Source organism: Vulpes vulpes, chromosome X, assembly GCF_048418805.1.
Source record: "Vulpes vulpes isolate BD-2025 chromosome X, VulVul3, whole genome shotgun sequence".
Classification (NCBI taxonomy): Eukaryota; Metazoa; Chordata; class Mammalia; order Carnivora; family Canidae; genus Vulpes; species Vulpes vulpes.
The window spans coordinates 11,023,661-11,050,031 of NC_132796.1; the positions used below are offsets into that span (position 1 = coordinate 11,023,661).

The following is a 26,371-nucleotide window of genomic DNA, read 5'->3' on the forward strand; positions in this document are numbered from 1 at the left end:
TGAGAGCCACCAAAAGGTTTTACAAATACTATGATCATACTGGGCTGTAGAAATAGCACGCCCTATAAAAAGGGTCAGGTTGGAATGAGGCACAAGATCGGGAAAATACTACTTCAGCATTTCTATTTAAACACACTCTTTGGGGCACCTGGGTGGTTCAGGCGGTTGTCAGACTTAATTTCAGCTCAGGTCTTGATCTCAGGGCCATGAGATTGAGCCCTGCGTCAGGCTCCGCACTCAGCGGGGAGTCTGCTTCTCCCTCTCCCTCTGCTCCCCCCACTCCCTGGCTCTCGCTCTCTCAAATAAATAAATAAAAACCTTAAAAACCACTTTTAATTGTATAATTAGTCTATGCTTACGTAAAAGCCCCTCCCTAGAGCATAGATCCTTATGAATACACAGTAGTTAATCTTTTTGTAATTTTGCTGGAATTACCTTTGCAAATCTGGCTGGGATACATACTATAACCTTTGCAAAGCTCTCCTTAAACAAGCATAAATATAGAAAGGTCTTTGTGAATTATTTGCAGTTAGAAATGCTTCTCATGGTTGCTGTCATATCACCACAAACTTAGTGGATTAAACCAAGACAAACTTAGAACCTATAATTCTGGAGGTCAGAAGCCCAATATGGGCCTCACTGTGCAAAAAATAAAAGTACTGGCAAGGATGCACTGCTTCTGCAGGCTTGTGGGGATTTTTGTGATTTGGAGGCCGATCAAGGAAAAAGCCACGCCCATGATTGGAAGCGGCACACAACAAGCTATATGGGATGCGCTTGGTAGGGTTGCCCGAGGGGAGAGTCACTCACTCGCTGCATGAGATGATGGTTCGGATGCTGAAGCTGCATGAGATGATGGTTCGGAGGCTTTCAGCAAGGAGCTGCTACCCAGAAGGGAAGAGGGCAAAGGGACTCCCCGGGGAAAATAGGCTTCCCAGTCTAGGTGGTGTCATTCAGCAGCATGCAGAAGTGTCTGTGTCAGCTTCCAAAGGCACGGCAGCTGGCGGTCTTAGAACCACAAGGCTCCCTGGTCAGCAGATGCTGAACACGGTTTCATGAGGTATGCAAAGCAGGCAGGCTTTAGATGGCTAGAGATCCGCTTGTTCGGGCCATTTTAAAAATTATTCACTAGGTAAAATTTGAGAGATGCCAGCAGGCTTTTGAGCTAATAGGTTTCAGCCCGCAGTGGAAAAAATAAACCACCCAAGGGGCCAATACGTAGTGGCCACCTGTCTCACTTATGTAACAAAGTTCTAGGGAAGAATCTGATTTCTTGCCTTCTCCAACTTAGAAAGGCCACCCATGTTCCCTGACTTACAGCCCCCTTTCTTCAAGGCCAGCAATGTTGTCTCTCTCTGACCTTTCTTCCATAGTCCCATCACCCTCTGACCAGAGCTGAGAAAAGTTCTCCACGTTTTTTTTTAAAACATTTTATTTACTTGAGAGAGAAAGGGAAAGGGGGCGGGGGGAATGTGTATGGGCGGGGCAGGGGGTGTAGGTGGCACAAAGGGAGAAGCAGATTCCCTGCTGAGCGGGACCCTGAGATCACAACCTGAACCAAAGGCAGACACTTAACCAACTGAGCCACCCAGGTGCCTCAAGGTTTTCTGCTTTTAAGAGCCATGTGACTCAATTAAGCTCACCTGGATAATCCGGGGCCCTCTCTCCAATTCCTTAACTTAATCATACTTTGCAAACTCCCTTTGCCCTGTAAAGTAACATATTCACAGTTCCAGGGATTAGGACACAGACATCTTTGTAGCCATTATTCTGACTGCCACATAAAGCAATGGCTTCCTGCGACTAGCTGAGAGTGTTTGCAGGCCACTCTAGTATATTCCATCCATATTCGAAGCCACTGGAAATGCCAGGAGGTGAATGCCCCAGGAGTGGCCCTCAACCAATGAGAGCTGGGGCTTGGTAGCCAAATACTGAGCTTCCTCACTCCTTGGTAGTTCAAGTCTGAGTGTCTCAGAGGTTTGAGCTCCATTTGCCAACAGTAATCTGCTGAGTCACACACCCTTTCTTGATTTTCCTCCTTTCCCTGTCCCATTTCCCCACTCACTCTGCACTTCCAATACTACTACATCCCAAATAAACTACTTGCACACAACTCCTTGTCTCAGGGTGGTTTTGGAGAGAACAAAAGCAAACTAAGGTCCTATGCCTTTTGGCTAGGAGCCTGATGATAATTACAGTTCCATTTAACCCCATCCTCTGTCTCCTCACCAAATACCAAACAGACCCTGGAATATGTTTTGTGCCTGGAGTGTGGAAACAGACGGCTAAGGATCTAGAAGGAGCAATGAGTGGTGTCCCCAAAGCCAGAATAGTCATTTCTCCAAATTACAGAAAAACAATTGCATTCCATCTATTGCAACTTGCAGTTGGCACTGATAAAATATTTTGTGCTACTGGGTATTTCGAAGAACTTGACAGGTTTCACAATACAGTTCTATTTATTTACATCCCTGAAATCAAGCCTATGCCTTCAGCTCTACTATCTTAGAAAGGCTATGATGGCAGATATCTTAAACATTCTCCTTTTACTGTCTAGCTCTTAATTGCTATAAAATTCTCCATGGTGATGCAAGCTGTAGTTACACGTACACATAACTGGACTCTTATAAGAAGATCAAACAGAATGAGAGAGAAGTCTGGTGCTTCCCTAATCGCAGTTTTAATTTGTCTTCTATCAATATTATTCTTCTTTGTAACAAGCTCATTTGGGGATGAAACACTTAAACTGGAGTTATTCCCACCTGATTGAAGAATTATCACAAGCAAGTGGAGCCTTTTAGAAAATAAATGATCCTGGCTCTGTGCAGAAGTGGGCATATGGAAATAGCCCTTATTTTCTTTGTTTTCACTATAAGCTGCTGGACAAACCCTAGAGTTCATTTATTCAAATATTTTTTTGAATGCTTGCTTTGTAAAGAGTTCTGTTTTAGATAAGGGGAAGTGAGGATATGAAAACTGCTTGAACTGTTTCCATGCAGCTGTAGAGTTCCAGAAGAAGAAGAATTAAGTGCAAAATTTTTCTAATATGGGGTAGAGAATGTCAAGAACCTAACAGACTTATAGGAGGGAAAGTACTTCCGGCTGACGAGGAGGGGGGTTATTCTTTTTTTTTTAATTTTTATTTATTTATGATAGTCACACAGAGAGAGAGAGAGGCAGAGACATAGGCAGAGGGAGAAGCAGGCTCCATGCACTGGGAGCCCGATGTGGGATTCGATCCCGGGTCTCCAGGATCGCGCCCTGGGCCAAAGGCAGGCGCCAAACCGCTGCGCCACCCAGGGATCCTGGAGGGGGGCTATTCTCAAGGAGTAACTGGCATTTGCGAACTTCATTTTGTCTTGGAATGTTAACTATAAATTATTCTAACCTCATCTTGTTATTGTGAATAAAAGAATTAAATAACTAAACAGGTAACGAAAATTCTGCTCTATAAGGTGGCAATCAATGCTCACCGGAAAATGGCCTCGTCCTATCTTGCCCATCTACCTCTCATTTGCATCAGATGAACCCAGAGAGCTTCCCACAGCCAGACGGTCAAGATGAAAGTGAGTCACTAGCGTGGAAACCTCCTTTGATCTAAGGCAATGGTTCTCAAATGCAGGGGTTATTTTTTCCTTGCCCCAGGGGAAACTTGGCATTGTCTGGAGGCATTCTTGATCCTCATAACTTGGTGGGGGGCAGGTGGGAGAATGTGTATGCTATTGGCATTGGGTGAGTAGAGGTTGGGGGATGCTGCTAAACTTCCTACAGTGTACAGGACACAGCACCCACAGCAAAGAATGACCTGGCTCAAATGCCAACAGTAGGTTGAGAAACCCTGATCTAAGGGCCAAAAACATTCTGTGCACACAGAGGACTGCGGTTTTGAGAGGAAAAAAAATAGCTTCATGATTGCAACCTGCTTATGAACAACGCTATCACTCCTGTCAGGAGTACTCAGGCTAGTATAACCCAAAAGATTATCCAGCCAGAAAAACATTTTAATTAGGAATTTCCTCTTTAGTAAGTTAGCTCTTTATGTAAGCTTTTAAAATTTACACCAGACAGTAAAAAATGGACCCAAAATACAGTTCTTTGCACTGGTAAGATGGGTATGAATGTTGTTGGGCGTATAATTTAATTGCTTGTCAAAAAGTTGACATGAATGTAAACATTAGAAGGTTAAGTTATTGAACATTCCTACTTCATTTCACTCTGCTGCTGGATTTATTCAAGAGCAACAGAAGTCACGCCAGAAATGAGCCCTCCTATTTTCTAGAAATAAGGTAATCCACTGAAGCAAAGTTCTTAATCCTGGCTATACAATACCATCACCTGGGAGTCTTTAAAGCTCTCCATGCCCAGATGCCACCCTAGACCAATTAAGTTAATATCTTTGGGGAATGGGAAACAAACCAAGACATTGATTTTTTAAAAAAAGACTTCCCAGGTGATTTCAATGTGCAGCCAATTTTGAGAACTGCTCTAGAAGCTCGTTTTTTAGTGTCACCTGTTGACCAGCAGCAGCAGCATCACCTGGAGCTTGTTAGAGATGCAGACTCTCAGGCCCCACCCCAGAATCAGAATATTCAGTAGAGCAGGATCCCCAAGGAATTCACAAGCACACTGAAACTTGAGAAGTGCTGCTCTAAACATATTGCAAAGAGTCAATTTAAAAGATTGTACGCATATTGCAATAGGTACCGTCGAAAACAAGGCACACTATTGAGGCATGGGGAAATGGCCCAAAGCTCAAAACAAAATTAATTTTCACTTGTTAGATGTTAATGTTCATCATTATGGTTGCTTATGTTTCTCAGTAAATCTTACCTATTTTAATTATGAAAGCTTTTAATGATATAGAATAATCCTATGTTGCAGGGTTTTTTTTTTTCTCGTTTTTTTTGGGGGGGTTGTTTTCTTAAGAGTAGCACTAGCTATTCAGTGGCCTGAGATTATCATTCTGGTACTAGGACCAAATGAGAACCCCAGGCAACACCTTTCCCATAACTGAGAAGGTGCCCTCTCCATCCTGCATGCACATGTGCAAGGAGGAGACAGTATGGAATGCCATCCAGGAGAATCCATGGCTGGCTGAAGAGTGGCACCTTAGTTAACAGCACTGAACTGTGCTCACATGTATCGTGGTAAAACAATTGTTCTAATTAGCCATCAACTTTATTCTAGGAAGCACAAAATGCTTCAAATTAAAGTGCTTCAGCGGTGATATTTTCCTAGGGAATTTTAGGAGGTTTGTTAAATGCCGTACCGCCAATTCCTGGCTGCCAGACCTTAGTTGCCTTAATTCATCATTGAATCATTGAATGTTCTTTCACACTTCCTGTCTTTTAGGACAGATCGATAAAAGGGAGAAAAAAAACATAAAAATCCCTGTCATAAAGCCAGTTTGCTTCATCCCAGCCAAGTACCCTGTCAACATGTTTCATTAGAGCACCCTTTTCTGGAATAATTCTGCCATGTGAATTTCTGTCCTCTTAAAAATATATATACCTTCTCTCTGCAAATCATACAAAGAATGAGGTGAGAGAGAAACATTGTAGTGAAATGAGCTCCTGCCAGGAGTCCAGGTGGCTGAATTCAGACCCTGGCTGGTACTCTATTTGTTGGGGGATTTGAAGCCATGGTCAAATCACTCTGGGTCTTAGTTTCTTCATCCGTAAAAAGGGTCTAATAAATCCCTTTCTCATGCAAATACTATTAGAAGTAAACAAGATTATGCATGTAACAACAGTGCCTTGCACGCAGCCAATACTCATCAAATATTTTTTCTCTTCCTTTCACCTGTTTTTTAAAGATTTTATTTATTCATGACACACACACACACACACACACACACACACACACACGAGAGAGAGAGAGTCAGAGACACAGGCAGAGGGAGAAGCAGGTCCCATGCAGGGAGCCCGACGTGGGACTCGATCCGGGGACCCCAGGATCACACCCTGGGCTGAAGGCGGTGCTAAACTGCTGAGCCACCGGGGCTGCCCAACCCTTCACCTGTTTTTAAAAACCCTCAGGAAAATGTTATCAGATACCTTCTAAAAAGCAGAGGCTGTTCATTATTCATCTTTCAAGCTGAGGAGCCTGTCATGCTGTCTGGTACATACTAGGTACCTGAGAAATATTTGTTGAATGAATTACTGGTCTCTACTCAGCTTGTAGCTCAGTGGTCTGAAAGCGGAAAACTTGCCAGCACTAAGTCAACAGTAGTCATGCCATTTCTTATATGGGGCACTGTAGACATAGATAGCTATGTCTTCTTAAGAATCCAGCTCACTGGCATCTCACTTGTAGCCCAACACACAAATCTGTTGGAAAAGGACATGCCAGCTACCTGCAGTAGTATAATTGAGCTCTTTAGGTAAACTTATCTTCTACTGTTCATGTAAAATGTCCTCTGACTCCTCAAAATGATCCTACGTATTATTTTGATGAATTTAATTGCCCACAGTCTAGTGCACAAAAGACAACTGTATTATTAAAATCCAACCTAATAAATGCAAGCATTTAGGAGAGAAGAGAAAAAAAGGTGTGGCTCCTGCTAAACAGGTGGCAAAAAGCAGGAGGCAAGAGCCTTATGGAGGGAGCTATAATTTGAGCTAAAGATGGAAGGCTGAATTGTAATCCAGCAGGCAGACAAAAGTCAAAGAGAACCGCTGGACAGAAAGAATAGGACATATAAAAGCCCAGAGGTATGGACAAGGTTGGGCCACTAAGGGAACAGGGAGTTTCCTGAGTATAAGATATGTAATGAGAAATGATGGAAAATGAAACTCGAACAGTCTGTTAGGGCTTGATTATAAGGGGCCTAATTATAAGGGGCCTGGTAATCTCTGCCAACAGGATCTGCATTTCTAGCCTAGAGGCAAGCAATCTCTAGTGGATAAGCAGAAAAGTGAATTCAGAACCTTGAACACTGGATCCTATTTCTCCTAATAGAGGGTTTCTTCCCCCAAAAAGCTCCTGTAGACCTGAAGCACTTACTGCTCCCTTATTGCTAAAATCATCCAAAACCTGTGTGCACATAGAGTTTAGGACTCAGCAGGAAGTCTCTGGGCTGAGCACCATGCCTGGTACATAGTAGGCCATCTCTCAGATTTCCTGTGAAATCCCAGCACCTTCTTCAGCATGACACATGACAGCTGCAATGCGTTTAAACGGAAGAGTTGACTCTGTCAGGACTCTCCTATGTATTTATTTTGAAGTTTCTCTGTTAGATTTGCCCATGACTAGCACATGTCTATCATACGGTCGATGCTCAGTAAATACTTAATGAAAACTGACAGTGAAGAAACCAATTAAGACCATTAAACACGTTACTTTTCAAACCCTGGGGTATGACTGACTTGTAACAGTTCAGTGGCTTAACACCAGCTCTTTTGAAAAATACAAATTACGTGGGAAAATGAGAAAATATCAGAGTGTACCCTGTTTTGGGAAAGTGCCACTTTGTGAAACTTTTGTTTCTGTTAGACATATTAATGTATGTAGGAGTGCGTATTTGTGTATCCTGGCTGGCAATGAAAAATATGTTTCCAGCTTTGGGTCACGACATAAAGTGCTTTCCGCCTGTATCAGGCCAAGCAGATGAGTTCGCCAGAGCTTCTCTGGTCTGAACCTTCACAAATACACTTAGGAATCAGTAGCAGGGGTCCTTATGTGGTTGCTAGATGGCAGGGACAGGAGGTGGCCCTTGCAGTAACTATTGCACCTCCCCCAAACTCCCTGAGCCGCTTGCTGTAGTCTTACCAGTGCGTGTCCAAACCCTACCTGAGGGCTGCGATACCTGTGGCTCTGTGCGCTCATCATGCAGAAAGTAACCTGTGCCTGCCATGTAAGAGCTGTGTCACCCTCAGTGGGGAGTGATATCGGCCGTATGAGGAGGCACAAACAGAAAGGAGAAAAGGCACCTGCCCAGAACTTGTCTATTTTCTATGAAAATATCTTCTTATAATCCATCAGGTTTACTCTTTGCCTTTGATTGTGACTGTTGCACTGACATCATTGAAAAGGAAAAGGAGGCAGATTCCCCATTAGATGCCAAGTCCTGTGCTATGTACCTTCATATATTTTATTAACCAGAAACTCAACTGGTTAACAGATCAACAGAGAGCGGTATTATTTTCAAATTGTGCCCGGTCTCTGTCTTCTGTGTTTACTGCAATCAATCTTCCCTTTGGGCCTACAGACAAGTTTCTGTCTGAAATCTTAAATCTGGTAACCATAGTAATGACGCAGAGAAGGGGAGATCTTGGAAATGTGCTACAGATACTCTGGGGGGGGGGGAGCCCTCATTTTATCTATTATTTTCCATTTTCTTTATTTTTTTCTTCTTTGCAAGAGTTGCTTGCAAAAAGCTAATCAAAGTGCTAGTGAACCAATGGTTGCAGGGAAGGTAGAAGAGAGCTAGGGCACAGATGATCTGCAAAACTAAATAATAATCCAGAATAATGGAGCATAGATTGAGTTTCTGGTGCACTTCGCTACTTTGAATATCCTTGGGAGAGGCCCTACAAAAGTGCCTCCTGATGGTTTACGGTGCCCATATGCTTCAGTAAGTGCTAATTTTAAAACAGAGCCTACAGTCCATATTCATTTGAGAAGACCTAGCTTACTGGGATCAGATTCAGAAGGAAATAATGATTGGCTAGAGAAAGCAGGTTTATAGTTGTTCACCTGCAGAAAATGTGTTTGCTCTGCAGCTGTGGAAGATGAAGTGATGGCCCACAGATGTCTCCTCAGGTGATGCCTCACTGCCCCTCTGCCAAAGCCTCCTAATGCTTCTCCAGGTCACACCTGGGTGATCCCATCATGGCATTAACCTGTCTCTTCACAGTTGAGAGGGAGGGATCCAGGACAAAACCAGAGATCCAGTCCTATTGAGTTCTCAGTTCTTGAGTTTTACTGAGCTCCCTGCAGCAGCAGCCAGCTCACCAGATCCCGACAGCCCACAGCATTGCCTCCTCTCCCTCTGAGCTCCTTTCAGCAGACATTGAGCAGTGGGAGGGAAGAGAAGAGATGGCTACTTCAAAGGTTGATATTATTGCTTGTGGCCTCTGAACTTCAAAACTGAATAAAGATAGGACTCCACGAATATGATGTGTTGACCTCCAAAAATAATATCCATTCAGGGCCTAATTCTTTATATAACGTGAGGTTATATGTTACTATTTGGGGGGTTTTATTATTCTACATTCTATATTTTATATATTCTATTCTTCAAAATTATAACAGTAGCAAGGGACTTGCTGCTTAAATGAAACCCTTAGAAATAGTGAAATAAAATATTTTGCAAGTCAGAGATAACTGAAAGAGAAAAGACACCCAAACCAAACTGTTCCTGTTGGGCTGATTATATTAGAGCAGGGTTTCTCAAAATGGGATCAGAATAACTAGAAACTTCCAGGAGGTCAAGCAGGGTCATAGCAGGGCACAGCTTATTGAATACATCTTTTCTGCACCTGGATCAGCACCTTCGATGTGTTTTGCCCTCCTAGACTTCTTACCTTAGCAATTTTCATACATGATCAGAGACAATCACAATTCGTAGGTACAGAAATAGTCATCCAGTTGCTTAACCAACATGTTACATCAATACCTAACATCTCCAACAAATTTTTAAATGCTTGAACATCTCTAGCAACAAGGAATTCACTACCTTCCAAGGTGTTGTGCTCCATGTCCAGTCAGAGGTATTAAAAGTTCTTCCTCATGGTGAGTTGACTTCCGTCTTCCTGTAATGTCAACCAATTGTTTTGGATTAGCAACCTGGGAGCCATTAATACATTTGCTCTTCACTCTTTTGAAAACACCTATCATATGAGCCAGGTTTATCTGTTTCCAAGGCCAGCCTCTCTTGCTCCTTCTGTGGTTCCTCAAGTGGTGTGGCTTCAGGGACATTCAGCACTCCTGTGCCATACCCTGCCCTCAGGCTATCCTGTTTGTCTCTCTTACCCCTTTTCCTATCCATTGACCCAAACACAACAGTCCATAGGTTGGGATATCCATGAAATTCTCTCTTTCAAAAATTTGAGTGAAGAGTACTCTAATTAGATGATAGATGATAGCAAGGACTTGAATTGAAAAGGTCCCCATAGGGTTGAAGCTGGGTAGGCCCAGTTGGAACATACATAAGTAAAGGAAGCTGAAAAGAGAAAAGCAGAAATGGGAGAGAATAATGGCCATGAGAGTTGGAGAATAATCTCATTTCCTGACTTGCTCACTGGAGTTCCTGGGCTGGGGAGCCCTGCTCACACCATCATCAATATCCTCATCATTATTAACAGTTATTGAATATATATTATGTGCCAGGCACCATTATAAGCCCTTAATGTGCATTATCTCACTGAATCCTTTCAAAAACCCTAAAGGAGGTTGTCATTATCTCTCTTTTACTGCAGAGGAGACTGAGGCACACAGAGGACTGAGTGACTTACCCAGCTCCCACATTGGTTAGGGGCAGGGCCAAGGTTTGAAACCAGGAGTTCTGGATTCAGAACCCAGGTTTCTTTCCTTTACAGGGCACTTCTAGATCCTTGAAGACTCATGAGATTTTCTTACAATATTTGTTATAGTCATTTCTTGGAGAAATTCCCCATTTATGTAAGCAACTATGAAGCAGGTTACTGTCCTTTGTAACAAATCCTCCCTGATTAAAATACAGGAATATTAAAAAATACTAACTCCTAGCCAAAAGGCACAGACCAGTGCCTTTGAGTTGCTGTGTAGTTGCCCTAAAAAAGTAGGCTCAGTTAAGGAAATGAGGTTGCCTCCTAAAATGGCACACTTGTTTGTAATGTATCTGTAAGTTGTGTGTATCTTCCAGAGGTAGTGCATTTCAGGCTGCTACTAGAGGAAGAATGCAATGTCATCTAACTCTTCTCTAGTTACCCCAGCCTAACATTAGCCCTTCCAAAGTATCCTATTGGTCCATCCATTCCTTTACCATAGCACATATCACATTGTATTGGAATCCCTGGTCTGTGTCAGTGTTTCCCAACCTCAGCACTACTAAGATTTCAAGCTAGATAATTCATGCCTTGCTGTGGTGGAGTGTCCTGTGGATGTTTAGCAGTAACCTGGCCCCTACCCACTAGCACCATCTTCCCCATTAGAACAACCCAAAATGTCTTCTGACATTGCTGATATCTCCTGGTGGGTAAAATCTCCCTAGGTTGAGAACCACTGGTCTACATGTTCTAAGCCCTCTCTCCCAGCCCCACACTGACTTCAAGGGCAGGACTCTGTCTTTTTCATCCTTATTTCTTTTCAATGTTTGGGACATTATGATGCTTAATAAGTCTTAATTGAATAAAACCATAGTAACTTGCATTAAAATGGTGTTTTGTACTTATAAACCTGGAGTACCTGTATTATCTATATCTGTCTGGGTTTAGTTAGGAAAACAGAGACACTAAGCATACTACCAGAATAAGGGGTTTAATATAGAAATCACGGTTTATATGAATATGAGAGTAACTATAGAGATGAAGGTCTAGAAGGCTATAGTCAGAAGAGATGACTTTAATCTGAAGCTCTGGGCGCAAAAGCGGTGTTCATAGGGAAATCTGAGAAGCTACCATACCCAGCCTGGAAAGTGAGATCATAACATGGGAGCCCACAGAAAGATCTGGAATTCCACTAATGTCTAACAAAGTAGCCTCATCTGACATCCACCGACTCCCAAAAATAACAGCCTCTGCCTCCCTTCCACCTTTGAAATCTCTCAAATTCCTTTCACTGACAAACCTTCCTTTCACAGTCAAGAAGGGGACTTTGGGAAGTGTAGTTTCTCCCAGTCTTAGGGCAGACTCTTCTACAGGAATGGCAGTGCCATGTAAACAACAGCTAATTCTAACAACAGATATCCTAAGTCACTTTTTGACACCAATTGTGTATGTGCGTGCACGCGCGCGCACACACACACACACACACACACACAGGAACAGATAATGGTCCAGAGAATTTGGCAGTCATGATCCTCCAAGTTAGAAAACAAGTAAATGGGATTCTGTTGCTACCCTTGTTCTTGTTTTTCATTTGGCAGACAGCTCGTCCTCTGATCACCCGTCCCCTTCAGTCTGCGCTCTGTAGACAGCCTCAATGTTCACTTTGTTTGTACCCTGAGCAGATGGCAAACTATATTAATAATCGAACAGCTCAGACTCCAGATGGAAGATGTTCCCCTTCATGCTTCCTAGAATTTCGGGTGTCTTCCGAGCATTCTCACTAGACCAGAATTGACAGAGATTACTAGGAAAGAAATTCCAGACACAAGGCATCGCTTTGCTCTTGAGGAATCAAAGCATCACAAGCATATTATCGACTTCTAAACTACTCTTTAGGACTACAGCTGACACGAACTGAAACATTTCTGCTTTATAGATATTGAGCCAAAAGTCAAACAATTTCTTTTAAATACTAACTGACAGCCCATTAAAAACATGGTTCTGTAGGTGAGGTGTGGTCCAGAGTGAAGTCTATATTTCACTTTAGAAAATTAGATTCAAATATACATTGAAAGGACATATACTTCAGAGACTACATGGCCCACTATGTCTAAGATATTTACTATCTGGCTCTTCACAGAAAAGGTGTGTTGACACCTGGGCTGGAAGGAGAGCAGTAGGAGTTAAGATGTGAGGGGTAAAGGGAACACTGCCAGGGCTTGCCTTTTACTGAGTGCGGTGAGAGCCACTGGAGAGTTTTCAATTGATGAAGATCTGACTTGACACATTGTAACAGGATCCCTTGAGTTGGGGTATTGAGAATAAACATTATTGTTGGGAGGGAGGGTGTAGAAGTCAGGGCACCAGGTAGAAGACTATTAGAGTAATTCTAGGGGAATGATTCTGATGAGCCACCATTGGGTGGCTCAGACCAGCATGCACCATTGAGGGTAGTCCAAAGTGACTACATTCTGGTTTGGAGATGGGGCTGACTGGACTTACTGGTACTCAGTGTGTTATTACACAGCCCCACACAGGTGCAAGGAAGGCCAGAAAATGCAGTCTCCCCATGTGCACATGTGTGACCAGCCAAAACAGAGCCTCTTAAGTGAGGGTGATTTTGTAATGTCTGGCAATGTCTGGAGACACTTTTTCATTACCACAACTTGGAAGGAAGGGTGCTACTTCCATCTGGTGGGTAGCAGCCAGGGATGCTGCTAAATATCCTAAAACACACAATGCAGTTCCCTATAACAAATAATTACCTGGTTCTAAATGTTGATAGTGCTACAGTTTAAAAAAAAAAAAAAACTCTGTGCTAAAGGAAAACCCACCACTGGAAGAAGAGAGAAAGATGGGTTTTAGTAGATAACTAGGAGTCTTAGCCCAACACCTTCCATGTGTCCAAACTCCTGCAAAGCATTCATAGGCTGTGGCAGGCTCAGCTCTAGAATCCAGCTCATACCACAACTGAATCCTGTCTGTACTTCCTTGCCCACAAATTTCTCCCCATTAGTAGAGGTGAGCTTTGTCCTGCATAAGAGGCCCTGTGGGCTTTTATTTTCATATGGAGACACAAAAATAATATGTGACCCAGACAATGAAGGAGGTTTTGTGTAATGATAGCTAAGTGATGTACAGCACCACAGGGCACACATTCATTTGTTTTAAGAGATTTGTGAAGAAAATGTTCCATTAATTAGAATTTGATGACATAAAACCAATGTTTGGTGATGACCATAGATTTACAGGAATTTTATTCTGTTCACCAAACCCAAATGGACGGCATATGACCTCAGATACCCTTAATGTTATGCAAATAGTCTGTAGTCTTTGCTATGGGTAATAACTGATAAGGTCTAATTTATTTGGTAAAATATTTGCATATATCTAATATGTACTGTCTTTTCATTTACCTAGCATGATTATTTTGACTTGCAAATAGATGCATAAATGGAAAAATGTTTCTTTGTAGTCTGGCATATTTGTCTATGCCATTTATTTTCTTTGCAAATGAGTGTACATTGTTTGCTAAGACTGTTAATGAGTTTGATCTAAATTTATGTATTTTCACACTCTCTGGGCTGCTCACTAGCTTAACAGTGGACCAAAAATTTGGACAGTGTTTCAAAATAGACCATAAACACCTCAGTGCTTGAGTGGCATTGTTAAGTTTAAATTTGCCCTAATTTTATGTCAATTTAATGTGCAGAAATACGCCACATGATAAATAAGCCAGAAAAGCATTTCTTAATATTACAATAGACTTTTTTCTACGATTTAAGAAGTATTTCCTTTATATATATTCAACATACGAAGGTTCAGCCAAGTATTGTTCTGGGTACTGGGGCTATCAAGATATGAGGAACTGGGTCCCTATACTTGAATGTCATCAAGGAGGCTGACATGAAAACAGTTAATATGATGCAGCAGGTTGTTATGGAGGCATGTATCCAGTGCTACTGAGGAGAAACCCATGGCCCAGGCTCAGGGATCCTGAATGGGATAATGGCAGAGTAGAGTCTTGAAGGATATGCAGGAGCTCACCATGTGAAGAGAGGTGAGGGGTATTCTATGCAAAGGGAACCAGCAACTAAAATCACAGATCATGGAACCTCATGAGAGGATAGGTATAAGGTAGAACATAGGGGACCTTGAATGTCACACAAAGGAGCCTGGGAGTAGTCATTAAGGAGATGAAACTATTGAAAACTATTAAGTCTGAGAATAGAAGCAGTGGGCCATTGGCATTCCCTTAGCCCCAATATAGCAGAAAACAGGGCTGGCTTCAAAATTTGTGGGGCCTGGTGCAAAATGAAAATGTGGGGTCCTTTTTCAAAAATATGAATTTTAAGATGCCTATAGCAAGGCATGAAACCAAGTTTAGGGACCTTCTGGACCCAGCGTGACTGCAAAATATGCATGCCCATGAAGCCAACCCTAGCAGAAGCTATCAGGGCAAGAGGCAGGGAGAAGACATTAAGACTCTTATTTACATGTTCTCTAGTGTCTGGTTGGGAAGAAAACTCTTGAACATATCAACCAACTAGAGATTAGTCTTAAGGCAACATACTAGGCAGCTTTATAGTCCTCTATTCAAACTCAGAACATGGCTAAAAGACTAATTTCCTTATTTTAAAAATGAGGAAATGGGAGAGAAGAAAATCTGAGGGACTCTCCTAAACCCACAAATTTAGGAGATAGTAAAGATGTGAATTCAACCAAAGTCTTTGAGATTCGGTTCCAGTGTTTTCCTCTGCTCCTCTACATATCAAGGCTATCATGTGTAGTAAGAGGGATAGGGATGAAAGTTCTTTGAGGAATATTGATCCAGAGGCTGCAGAAAGGATTGCAATTGGCAAAGAGAGGGAGATCAGCTAAAGGAGATCACTAACTCCTTCTCTCCCCCAGGGAGCATATCCTTTCGGAGACTTTACTCAGAATCAAGAGGATCATAGCAAGCACAGTTATTGAATAACTGTTACAGGACTAGCATTGTCAGGGAATAGAGCTACAGAGATGACTTTAGCACACTCTTAGGAGCTCACCCTCCAGTGAATGAAGACAATAATGGAAATCAGCTATCAAAATCCAAAGTTCCTGACTATCCATTCTTTAATATAATTGGAAAGCAAAATTTTTAAAATAATAAGGAGGAAAATTGAGAATTTATTCTAAAAACCAACAGGTAGCTAGAGTCTTTTCCAGATGAGGGCAATCATAGATGATTTGCACATTGCCTTGTACATCTCAGCTATATTAGCACGAATACCTTCAATTCTGGAGACTTTAGGCGCATCTGACCACCAATAAACCTTTGTAAATGTCTCAAGGGTTTGTCTTGTATTAGTCTCTATTCTCCCCAACCCCCACCAAAAAAAGCCAAAGTCTTACTCATCTTTTGCTTCCTATGGTTCTGAAAATAAAAGCTCCAAATAGGCAGCATGGTTTGCAAAGCCCTATATGATCCAGCCCCTGGCCTGGTCACTTGTGAAACCTTGTCTTACCCCACTTTGCACCTGCATTCTAGGATCCATCCCACAGCAGACCCTCCATCTCAGACATCTCATAACTCTGCCTTCACCACTTTAATTCTTTTGATTTTTCAAGTCTTTAACAAAATATCACTTCCTCAGGGAAAAACTTCTCCTATCTGCCAGATGAGACCAGGAACCCCATTAATAAGCTCACATGGCACCCTAGAACTTTCCTCCAGAGCAATTATGTATTCCTGTGATTATTTTAATTTACATTTGTCTTCATCTCAGGATTGTGAATTCCCTGAAGGCGAGAATTTGATGTTTTGCTTACCACCGGATCCCTCGCAAATGGCACAGTGCCTGACATCTCCCTAGGCATTTTCTTTCTCACTGTTCAATCTAAAACACCCATTTCTCTGCCATTCATCTCTCTAAAGTCTCTTATCTTGATTGTTTTTCTTCAAAGCAGTCATCATTATTTGTGTGTGCATGTGTGTGAGTGTATGGAAGTAACGTGTGTGTATGTAAACACATATGCATATATATGGGTATATGTAGAAGTAGGTGATTGGGTGTGTGGGTGCATAGTTTCTTTACTTGTTACTGTCTGTTTTCCCCAATAGAATGTTAACTCCAAAAAGCAGAAACTTTGTCTTCTTGTGTACTGCTGCATCCCTACCTCATACCTGGCATATAACAGGCCCTTAGTTTGGTAGAAATATGAATACACGAATAGCAAGTGCTCAAGAAATGAATACCAGAAGTTCCTTGTGCAAAAATTAAGATGAATGATATACTCCACTGAGAAAGAGATGCTCCAGTGATAAACTTTTCTTTTGGAAAACCTTTTATTTACTATCTTCCCAGAATGACACTGACAGTTTTAATTCATTTTCCCATAGGTCATTAAACAACAAAGGGTTTATATTTAGTTTACTTTACTTTTACTTTAAATTTGTTGTTCAACAAAGTTCAGTCAGATTCTTCAGCCACAATCTTTAGTGAAGCTATTTGGGGTTTGATAGGGAAAAATTCATAAAATTCACAGACTCAGAGTCTTTGGAATCAGACAGTTTGGGGATCCAACAGACCTGAATTTGAATCTCATCTTCAACATTTATCAGTGGTATAACTTTGGAAAGCCACATAGCTTCTCTCAGTCAAAATTTTCCATGAAAGCATGTGATTTCCATGGTCAGTTTGGTGATAGGACTGACTGTAGTTTTAAATGCTTAGTACATATTTATAATCAGTAAATGATACCTGTGTATTGTTCATATCGATCCCCAAGTCTCTGTGACATGAAGGAAGAAACTGAGGCCACAAGAATTGAGAATTTCTCAAGCCATCCTTTCCCCCAAGACCAGGTGACAGAAATCAGAAGGCCTTACATTTAAACATTATATAGCCTTCATTTGATCAGGGAACTTTTTTTTTTAGTGAAAACTCACATTGGACTCACAGTATTTCTCTCCCCTTTTTTTAAGGGGTGGGAGGAGCAGGGGACAGAGAGAGAGAGAGAGGGACTCTTAAGCAGGCTCTGTGCCCAGTGTGGACCCAGGCACAGGGCTCAATCTCATGACCCTGAGAACATGACCTGAGCTGAAATCAGGAGTCAATCACTTAACCAACTGCTCCCCGTCCCCATCATGGACTTACATTGTTTCCTAAGGATGGCCAGAGACTCCATTATATCCTTGCACTAATTGAGGCTCCCTATACCCAAGAGTTACAACTGAGGAATTTCCTGTTCCAACATAAGAGAGACTCAACCCAATGAAAGAATCTGGTTGACAAATGTGATGGAAAGTATTTTTCCCTATACCAGTTTTTTAAGGAATCCTTTTCTTTCCTCCTTTCTAGGGCATAAAAGAAAAATTAGAACTATGGGCTCCCTGAAAATCTTTCATTTTATAAGCATGATGTGCTTTAATTATACCAAAATCATTTGCTTATGACAAACAATTCACTATAATGTAATTCTGATGAGCTTTAGGTTCGATATCACATCCAGACAAGAGTTATTCCAAACACAGGGATGAGTAAATTTTACAATAAGTAAAACTGAGGCATGAGTTAAAGAAAACAACAAACGCAAATGAATTGCATAGTGCCATGACAGTGCTTCATATGGCAAGACAGGATTTAAGGAGATTTTCTCAAAGTGGGATACAGAAATTGAGTGTATTGAATGTTTGGATGATTCATTTTCCGTGTAAATTTAATCAGTGAATAATAAAACAGAGGGAACTAGAAGTACTCACTGTTCAAAGTTACTGAAGATGGGGTGGGTCAGCAGCAATACATAACTAACTGGTTTCCCAGAGAATTAGAAGAAGTGGAGAATATATGCCTAAAATTCCTTCCTTACTGGGAAGATCTGATTTTCCTTCTTAATATGTTCAACTAGGCTGTGCCTACAGATTGTTCTTTATTTTAGCTTCAGCTTATCCATGACTCAAACTCATCTCCATTTTACCCTCATATAGGAATCTTGCCATATTACCATAACATTTTATTCTGAACCTGCTATAAAGGCAATTAGTCATTCATTATAACACAAAAATTCAAAATTGGTTGCAATTATGTTTTCTGAATCAAAACCATACCCTTTGATGTGGATAATTTAAGGTTCTATATTTAAAATGCATTGAATGAGTCATAAGGGTAAATAAGAAGACCCTCCCTTAAACTAGCATTCGTATCTCCTGCATGTGAAAAATTTAATGGATAATTTCTACCTACGACAAATTTATTTTTGTGGTGGAGAATTTTAAAGAATGGATTTAATTAGCTGTAACTATGCTCAGAAGCATAATTTGAAGTGCTGTTGAATGAATGAGGAAAGTATTTTCAAGAATAGAAAAAAAACTCTCTTAAAGTTCCCTTTTCTTCATTACTCAGCAAACGTTTATTAAGCACCCACAGTTTGTCAGGCAATGCACAATGTAATGATAACCTAACCTGGCATCGTTCTACTCTAGCTCTGGTACTTAATTGAATGAGTTCATCTCTTTGGCTATCCATTCACAGTATGTGAGGAAAGACTATAGAAATTAAATGAATGAGTCAGTCTAAAAAAAATGGATGTGGCTATTTAGGTTTCCTTTTGTTCTACGTGTTAAAGCAGGTTACTAGCTAACTACCTTTTCTATTTCTTCAGGGATCCAGGAATTTAAAAAGAATCTTATATCATTCAGGCAGTGAACTATATGCTTAATCATGAGTTTCTAAATGTTTATAGAGGTGAGGACAGCAATTTGCAAGATTCTACGGATATGGAAAGGAAAAACAGCAGAGTAAATTTAGGCAGATAAGGAGAAATGGACTTTGAGGAATAGTTTCCATTCAAAAAGTAATTTTAGACTTAATAATATAGAACAGGTTCAGCATTTTAGAGCTGGACCTTAGAGCTTGTCTAGGCCATTGGTTTCCAACCTTCTGCATTAGAGTCACTGGATTTTAAATCTCCCTAGAGATTCTAATCCATTTGGTCTGGAAGGGATTAGGAGAGGAGGCAGGCATGCATATATTTGTAAAGGTTCCCCAACAGTCAAAGCTGAGACCCACAGATCTAATCCAGCCTTGACATTTTTGGTATGAGGTCCATGAGGCCTTTATTTAATTAATTCATTTATTTCTTTTTAGGTACGCTCCATGCCCAGTGTAGAGCCCAACATTGGAGCTTGAACTTACAACCCTAAGAGGAGACCTGAGCTGAGCTCAAGAGTCAGATGCTTAACTGACTGAGCCACCCAGGTGCCCTCCTGAGGTCATTAAAGAATAAATAGCTTGCTTAAAATCAACATAGCTTCCAGCCCTTGGAGCCTGACCTAGAACCCAAATATCCAAATTCCTAGTCTGTATCTCTGTTTACTAAATCAACTGGCACTGTTTCTTACTTCTCTCACTCAGTAGTTGAGATCTAATTACCAGTTAGTAATAGAAAGTCCAAGACAGCCTATACCCCATGTGACTCACAAATCCCCTCCCCCTAATGACCTGTGTGCTTCCTTTCTTGCTAAGTACTGAATAAGTCATCTGATAACACTATAATGATTAATACATCTCTTTATTCTACATTTTTAAATACTTCACTTATTTAAAACTTTTACATCTATGAAATATATCATTCATATTTCAAGGCAAAGAAAACAGATTCAATATTAGAATCTGAGTCCAATTAAAGTCTCCCTTATTGAGTTTATATAGCTGGACACATGAAAGCATTCTAATGCCAGGCTGGGTTTTCTTAGCCAGCTTCCTGATATGATAATGTTTTTTTTTTTATGATAATGTTTTTAAGTTGAACACTTACACTAGGTTCTGAAAGCTCCGTGCAAGTAGGGCTCTTGTCCAACTTCATCAACTGTTTCTGAGTACCTAGCAAAATGCCTGCCATAGACTCAACACTCAATAATTCATTGTTGCATGAAAAATTCTTTACTACATTTTTTTAAGGAATGAGACAGAGTGTCCTGAACCAACTTGTGTAGAACGATCCCATACAGAGTGCCTGGGTGGCTCAGTCAGTTAAGCGTCTGCCTCCAGCTCAGGTCATGATCCCCAGGGTCTTGGGACTGAGCCCCGCATCAGGCTCTTTGCTCTGCAGGGATCCTACTTCTCCCTTTCCCTCTGCCTGCCACTCACAATGCTTGTGCACTCTCTCTCTCTCTCTCTCTCTCTGTCAAATAAATAAGTAAAATCTTAAAAAAAAGAGCAATCCCATATAAATAAAAGTACTGGGGAGATGATTTTATAAGGAGTAGTTTTACAGTTACTTTATTATAAGAGCTTTTACCTGATTTTCTTGACATAAATTTGTCCTTGTTATACCATTTGGATTACAGTTGGGCTCTCATTCATATTATGTTAAAAGTATTTCATTCACTTTATCTTTTACATGTGGTTGAAAGCACAACTGATGTGCAATAAACATTGATGAAATAAAATTCATACCATGTTTTCTTGTGTTTCGGGAAATATAAACATTGTTATTATTTGGCAAAATAGACTGCAGTGTCTTTCACGACTCACAGGGGTTGAACAGTATTGTGGAGGGCAGTGAACTCATCTCAAAAGAAGATTTAATCAATGACTATTTAGAACTAAATTTTAATTTTTATTATTTATTTGAGAGAGATAAAGAGAGAGAGAGAAACAAAGTGAGAGCACAAGTGAGTGGGGGGAAAGGGCAGAATCAAAGAATCTCAAGCCAACTCCACGCTGAGCCAGGCTTGATATGGGGCTCCATCTCACGACCCATGAGATTATGACCTGAGTCAAAACCAAGAGTTGGTCATTCAACCAACTGAGCCACTCAGATGCCCCTAGGACTAAATTTTTATTCAGCAGGTCATTTCAATCTTACCTTTTCAACTCCACCCTTTTGACTTAATCACACGCTGAGATTCTATACATCCAACTCTACTAAGGCTATTGGCACTTTACCCTGAGGTAACAGTTTTTCAGTCTTTTCACTAATTCATATAGAAACAATCAACATAAAATATCATTGACAATTGTTAAGATGACACATGTTTAAATATGGCAGAGATAAATAACAAAAGAATCAATATTAAAAACACTAGAAAACAAGTGTTGGTGAGTATGTGGAGAAAAAGGAACCCTTGTGTACTGTTGGTTGGAATGCAAAGTGGTGCAGTCACTGTAGAAAACAGCATGGGGGTTCCTCAAAAAGATAAAAAGAGAATTACCATATGATCCAGCAATCACACTACTAGGCATGTACCCAAAGAATACAAAAACACTAATTCAAAGGAATACATGCATGCTGATGTTTATAGCAGCATTATTAACAATAGCCAAGTTATGGAAGCAACTAAAGTGTCCATTGATAGATGAATGGATAAAGAAGACGTGATATATACAGACACACACACACACAATGGAATATTACTTGGCCATAATAAAGAATGAACTCTTGCCAATTGCAACAACATGGATGGAGCTAGAAAGTATAATGCTAAGTGAGTAAGTCAGAGGAAGACAAATAACATATAATTTGACTCATGTGGAATTTAAGAGACAAAACAAATGAGTGAAGGGAAAAAAGAGAGACAAACCAAGAAACAGACTTAACCATAGAGAACAAACTGATGGTTACCAGAGGGGAGGTGGCTGAGGGGGATGGGTGAAACAGGTGAAGGTGATGAGCAATGAGTAATGTAGAGAATTGTTGGATCACTGTATTGTACACCTAACACTAATATAACACTGTATGCTCACAATACTGGAAATAAAATAAAACACTTGATTAGGATGCCTGGGTGGCTCAGTCAGTTAAGTATCTGTCTTTGGCTCAGGTCATGGTCCTGGGGTCCTGGGATTGAGTTCTGCATGGGGCTCCCGCTGACCTGTGTGCTTCTCCATCTCTCTGCTCCTCTCTCTCTCTCTCTCTCTCTCATTCACACATTCTCTCAAATAAATAGTCTTTTTTAAAAAAACACTTGATTAAAAAACTAGATTGCCTAAAAAAATTGACATAAGAAAATTAGCTGTGGTAGAAATATGCAACACCATATAGTGAATGTTTAATTTTTGATATACAGCTGAGATGAACTAGAGGACTGGAAGGAAAACAGGTATACATTTAGGGAGTTAATCTTAGGTTTAACATTAACATTGAAGTCAATGTTAATGGAAGGAACTAGGCTGTGAATGGGCCACAAAATTAGAAGTTCCTAGCTCAGGGCCAGGTACACAGCAGGGATTCAGTAAATGATATTTTGAATGAATGAATGATGTGTGAGTGAATGAACAAACGGTCTTCTATAAGGATGTAAAGTATAATATCAGGGTTTAGAAAACAGTCCATTCAAAGTTATGGATAATAAACTAGATTTTGGGAAAGTCCATGCTGAATATAATGTATTTCTGTTTGTTAATTAAAATGACCACAGAGTTGTTATTCTTACTCTTAATTTCTCAGCCTGAAAGTTAATGAACTGAATCTGTTCCATGAATAATTGAGTTGAACTTGAAAGAGAACTCCACATTCCAAAAGCCTCCCACACTACCAGTTAACTGTGATTTATCCTTTTACTTCTGAAGAATTTTAAGCATCTTCCATCTGATTTGACTGACAACCAATCTGTGCTTTCTCTGTCTTTATTCTCCCAGGAAGAAGATGTTACTCGTGAAAGTCGTTTTAATTTCAGTGGTTATGGGATGGGTCACTGCCTCCAAGTGAAAGATGGAACAGCTGTCAAGGCCACACCTGCCAACCCGCTCCCACAACCCCCAAAAGATGCAGATGCCATCAAGAAGAAGTTTGTGGACCGGGCAAAAAGGATTGACACGATATCTCGAGCTGCCTTTCCACTGGCCTTCCTCATTTTCAACATCTTTTACTGGATCACATACAAGATCATTCGGCATGAAGATGTCCACAAGAAATAGATCTGCCCTTCAGACCCTGGACTTTCTTGCCTAACTGTTGTGCTTGTAAATACACAGTGAAATTGTCTTTATATCATGTTGACAGAGGAGGAGGCTGGGGGAGGGGGGGCGGGAAGATCATGAGGGCAGGTTTCCTGGCACCTATATGAATAAAGATAAGTTATCTGGGCAATGAAAGAAAATGTTTGCACAAAATTAAAGTGTTGCAGAATCATGTGAGCATAATTCCCTTCATAGTCTTTAGCATTGTTCTTTCAGATGATGTATTAATTAGACATGATATGCAAGGTCAAGTTCTTGAAAGCTATTTGTCTTTGGTTTGGTTTGGTTTTGACTAATTCTGGTACAGAAAAGTTAGCTTAAACCACACACACACACACACACACACACACACACACAGAAAATGCTTACCATCTGACCATAGTGACTAGCCTATAGTGAGTCAAGGACCAAACTTTTTCAGGAAAATGCTGCCTCGTTTTTAAAACAAGTACTCTGAGCTACGTTCTTTACAATGTCTGTAATTAGTGTTTCACCTGAGAAATCCTTTTGTGGGTCGTAAATTATTTCTACTTATTGAGAAAACAACAACAAAAAATAAACACCAACCACAAAAAACAGATTTCTACTTTACTGTCCGTGTAGGTGTGCAATTTAATATTATTTTTCTTTCCTAAATGTAATTTGAGGGTTTAAATTGTGTGTTGTGTAATTGATTTGATAGTATACCCTCTTAAAAATAAATGCCCATTTTGTTTTAGATCCCAATCAGCACACTGTATTTTTTTCGCTATATTTACGTGTGACTTTAACTGCTCAAGTGTGACTTAGTCATTGCAACCTCTCGGCCACAGTATTTATGGAGATGGTGTGTCCTGAATGGTGTAGCTCATATTAGCTTGAACTTTCCATTTCCGCTCTCATTGTAGGTGTAACTACTAGTCCTAATGTCAAATGACCCATGATTTCTACTGTCAATCAAGTGAATATCGTTTTAAATATCCTTAACTAATTTAAAGAATTTTAAAATTGTACTGTGATTTTCATAACCCGTTGCCTTTTTGGTACCAGAGCTACGTGGTTTGAATCCTGGCTACATGTTTTAAGTAAGAAAAAAAAAAAGACGTATTTTTGCTTACTCAGATAAAAGACAACCTGTAAAAATATAATGAAAAAATTAAATTTTACATGTGCTGTAAAAGGGATTATTAAAAAATATTTGTTCAATTTCAATAAAGCTAAGTGTGCCACAGAACTTTCCTAAGAGTCTTTCCATTTTTGCACTACAATGTAAGTAACTTAAATGACAATGGTAACTTGGATTTTTGTTTCTGGTCTTTCTCATAAGCTTAGAGCACTTACATCTATTATGTTATGTCCTAATAGAATAGTAGCTTATAATGTCCCTAGGAAGAAAGAAAAAATACTATTCTCATTGTAGAAACAGAAATGGGGATGTGAACTACTGGTAGTCACTGTGGGCCAAATGTAATACTGGATACCTCAAATAAGCTCTGAAAAAGTTCCAAGAGCACTGAGGAATCATGAAACATCAAAATGAAAAGAAATTTAAAAGAATAACTTGTCTACCTAGCCACCCTGATTTTGTCAGGAATGGAGTTCTAAGATGAAAAAAAAATTCTGAAAATCTCAGTGAAGTAAAAATAATTCACCTTAACCCTTATAGATTTTCCTTAACCAAAGATATCCATCCTAATATTTTCAGATAAGATGCAGATTCATAAGATGATTATATTGAATCACTTCCATAGATAGAAATATTATAGAACAGCTAAAAACAGGAATTTTGCAAATAGAAAGACTAGCTTGGCCACCTATCAACATTGTGATCTTGGGTAAGTTACCTGAGCTTCTGTTTCATAGAGTTTTAAGAGGGTAAACTGAGAAAAATGCAAGTAAAGCTCAGTGTCTAACACACAGTGGATTTCCAATAACTAATAGATAATAAAATTATTATTATCATGAATAGTATTGGTTATCCACTGGGAAAGAAGCTTCACAATTCCTCACCTTGGCAAGATTAATACTATGTTTGTTTGTTTTTTATCATTCCTAAAACATGTCCTATTGTTCATTCCTTTCCAAACAAATAAGGCAAAGTATTGGATTGGTCTCATTTCTCATTTCACTGAAAAATAGTAAACTTAGGCTAAAATGCCTTCCAAACATGGGCCTTTCTCTATAAGTATCCTAGGAAGAGCCCTGATGTTGTGGAGAAGCACTTTGGGGGATAATCCTAAACTAAATGATTATGTCTAATCAATGTGTGTACCATATAATTTTAGAGGGTGTGGTCCCCACATCAGACAATTTTAAGAAGATTCACCTCTAAACATATCTGCCAGCTATTCTAGCAGGCAAAGACATCCTGGATGGCAAGAGGGATTCTTGACTTATCTCTGATTCTAGTCTACGTTCAGTGGAAAGAATTCTTCGGTGCACTGATTTGAGTTATATAAATAAGATAAAATCTCAGGGAAAAGATTTTTGAGTGCTGCATACGCTGGCAAAATAGATAATTCCCCTATAATGTTATTGGATATTTCATTTAGGACATTTTTCTTTCGCAATAGTATTTGAAGAAAAATAGTTCAAGAATAAAATCATGGATCCGAGGGAAGAGAACTTACCAGTTTTCACTGGCTTGGAAGTTTCTGGAAGAAAGTGGCTATGTTTTCATGGGTTCTCAGTATTGCCTGCCAAAGCTCAAATGCCCAATGAATATTATTACTATAGCTAGGAAAAAGTTGGTGAGGGAGGATATGCTGTGCCTATTGACAAAGTTATATAAGTTTTTCCCAACAAAACAATGACATGAAGTAACCAACTACTGCTACCATTTTTCAAATAATGGATTATCGGGAGATTTGTCTTTTAAACATTTTTCAATTCCTGCCACTCAGTATTAACAACAGATCGAGATGACTTAAGGCTTAAGACTCTTTATGGCATTCTCAAACACCTTGGCCCCAAACAGAT

General features: G+C 40.1%; 1 protein-coding gene across 9 annotated transcripts in view; it reads left to right on the forward strand.

Moving 5' to 3' along the window:
* The window catches only part of GLRA2 (glycine receptor alpha 2), a 175,681-nt gene extending 151,055 nt beyond the window's left edge, over nucleotides 1-24,626 (forward strand). For all 9 annotated transcript variants that reach the window (XM_025986699.2, XM_072743712.1, XM_072743714.1 and 6 more), the window contains one exon: nucleotides 23,093-24,626. In XM_025986699.2, coding sequence (XP_025842484.1) covers nucleotides 23,093-23,371 — 279 coding nt within the window. In that variant the 3' untranslated portion in view covers nucleotides 23,372-24,626. The remainder of the gene's footprint in view (nucleotides 1-23,092) is intronic.
* The last annotated feature ends 1,745 nt before the right edge of the window (nucleotides 24,627-26,371 follow it).